Source organism: Penaeus chinensis, chromosome 13 (genome assembly GCF_019202785.1).
Source record: "Penaeus chinensis breed Huanghai No. 1 chromosome 13, ASM1920278v2, whole genome shotgun sequence".
NCBI lineage: Eukaryota > Metazoa > Arthropoda > Malacostraca > Decapoda > Penaeidae > Penaeus > Penaeus chinensis.
The window spans coordinates 8,559,938-8,562,437 of record NC_061831.1 but is presented as its reverse complement, the minus strand read 5'-3'; the positions used below and the strand labels follow the sequence as shown (position 1 = coordinate 8,562,437).

The following is a 2,500-nucleotide window of genomic DNA, read 5'->3' as shown; positions in this document are numbered from 1 at the left end:
CTCTCTGTTCTGAGTCTCTTGGGTGGGAGCTCGCTCTCACTTTCTGACCGCCTTTTCTGGCCACTCCTTTCCTTCCTGTCATTGCTTCTTGTCAAATCCCTCTTTGATGGCTCTAATAACAAATCCAGGTCACTTTCATTCTCACTTGCAATGCTTTGTGCAGTGTCTCTTCTTGGGCGTCTTTCCCTAGGTGAGGTCTTTGGTGTAGCTGCCTTTGGTATAACTTTCTTGACTTGATCACTCTTCCCTGTCTTATTCAGAGGAGTTCCAGTTTTACTAGCTAAGGGCTCAACTTTGTTGCATGGGGATTCCACCTTATTGCTGACAGATCCAGACTTGAGTCCTCCTGGAGTGGTCTTGTTATTGGGTGTAGCCAACTTATTGGAAGGCAACACAATTTTACTGCCTGGAGATCCATTCTTACTGACTGGAGAACTTGGCTTGCTTCCAGGTGTACTAGTAACAGAATTAGGAGATCCCGTTTTGCTGCATGGGGAAACTGCTTTAGTTGGGGGGGAGGCTGCCTTGTTACTTGGAGATCCTGGTTTGCATGGAGTCCCGGGTTTACTTCCAGGCAAAGAATTCTTGTTAGATGGAGATGCTGGTTTACTTGAAGGGGAACCTGGTTTGCTGGGTGGGGAACCAGGTTTACTGGCAGGAGACCCAGGTTTAGAGGGAGGGGTTCCTGGCTTGCTGGATGGGGACCCTGGTTTACTTGGAGGTGACCCTGGCTTACTGGATGGAGACCCTGGTTTAGCGGCTGGTGATCCTAACCTACTTGACGGGGATCCAGGCTTGCTTCCTGGAGAGATTGGTTTGGAGGATGGCGAACCGGGCTTGCTTGTTGGTGAGCCTGGTTTGCTGGGTGGTGAAGCCTGTTTTGCAGATGGGGTCCCCTGCTTGGCTGAAGGGGTTGACGACTTATTCAAGGGTGACCCTGGCTTACTTGCAGTGGCTCCTGGTTTACTAGACAATGATCCTGAACCAGAATTTTTAACAGAGGAAGCTACTTTGTTAGACGTAGATCTGGCACCACTTGGAGATAAAGGCTTGGCGGAAGTGTCCTCAACCTCCGATTTTACAAAAGAAAGGTCAGGATCCGTGCCATCTTCTATGGCATGTTCTGATTGTGTCTCTGTAGTAGCAGTAGGCTCACTAGGTTTCTTATGTAAACTTAATGAGACTCGACGATCAATGCGATCTAATTTAGCCCGTAACTGGAAAAGCATGAAAAAAGATTTAAGAAATTAGTTATATATAAAAATTACTTTGGTATGCATTTGTACATCAGTACTAAAATACAAATAATAATGTATGTATCCATATCAATAAATTTACCACTCAAAAATATTCTTCTGGTGTTCACACTAAAACAATTCAAGACGGTAACCGGCTTATTACTGAGACGAGAAAGTGAGTGTGGCTTTACAAAACATAATTTCATCAGTGACAAAAAATTAATAATTGAATACAGAAAATGGCAATGCTCCTATTTCTCTCTACTGCTATTAATAAATCGCACAAAATAACCTTGCTACAGTACACCAGATAAATGTTTTAATCGTTGCCCAGGTGACAGGAAAAGTAGACACAAAATGAGAAATTCTTTTAGGTTTAAATGATACCACCCTGTTTTGTGGTAACTGGTGCCATCTTCTCAAAACCAGACAATTCAAACAACCCCATAAATATATGTGTCTATTACACTGAAATATACAAGGCATATTTTAGAAATGTATAAACAGGCCAACAAAAGTAAGTACTAAGATGGTCATTTATCAAGAAAAGAGTAGAACTAAAAGACAATAAAATAAAATCGGAGTACAAGTTTATGTAAATTAGATATTTGTTCCTATATTTTTCACTGAAATTCTATATGGTACCCCTTTTTGCTAACAATTTGCAAAATTAATTGTCTACAGGCCTACTGCATGCAGCAAATTGTGTATCCTCTCAAGAGCACCTCTGCTCAAAAAAAAGAAAAGAAAAGAAAAGAAAAGAAAAGAAAAGAAAAGAAAAGAAAAGAAAAGAAAAGAAAAGAAAAGAAAAGAAAAGAAAAGAAAAGAAAAGAAAAGAAAAGAAAAGAAAAGAAAAGAAAAGAAAAGAAAAGAAAAGAAAAGAAAAAAAAAAAAAAAAAAAGGTCACTCAAGCAGGTACTCAAAATTTTCTTTGGTCAAAGACATATCTCAAGATATATATGCTGTTTACACACTACACAGGTAGCCTCTGTCTTGCTAAGTACTCCTATGTGAAAGACCTTCAGTTTGGCCATGAAAGAGCATGAAAAAATCCAGAAGCTTCTTGCTCACACACAGATTTTTCCAGAGCCATTTTCTAAACAACTTAACATTTATTTTCAAACCTTTGGAACCAGGATATGCACTATTTTCATGGCAAATAATTACAGAGCAAAAACAACCCCCTAGAAATCTGGGGGCAAGGGGGACTAGGGCTGTCTTGTGTTTTTATTTAGGTTTATGAGAAAAATATATGCAGCAAA

General features: G+C 39.8%; 1 protein-coding gene across 2 annotated transcripts in view; it reads right to left on the bottom strand.

The window, feature by feature from the left end:
• Nucleotides 1-2,500, bottom strand: part of LOC125031891 (male-specific lethal 1 homolog) — an 18,708-nt gene that overhangs the window by 9,484 nt on the left and 6,724 nt on the right. For both annotated transcript variants that reach the window (XM_047622888.1, XM_047622889.1), the window contains exon 2: nucleotides 1-1,217. This exon is cut by the window's left edge and continues 194 nt beyond it. In XM_047622888.1, the coding sequence (XP_047478844.1) occupies nucleotides 1-1,217 (1,217 nt within the window). The remainder of the gene's footprint in view (nucleotides 1,218-2,500) is intronic.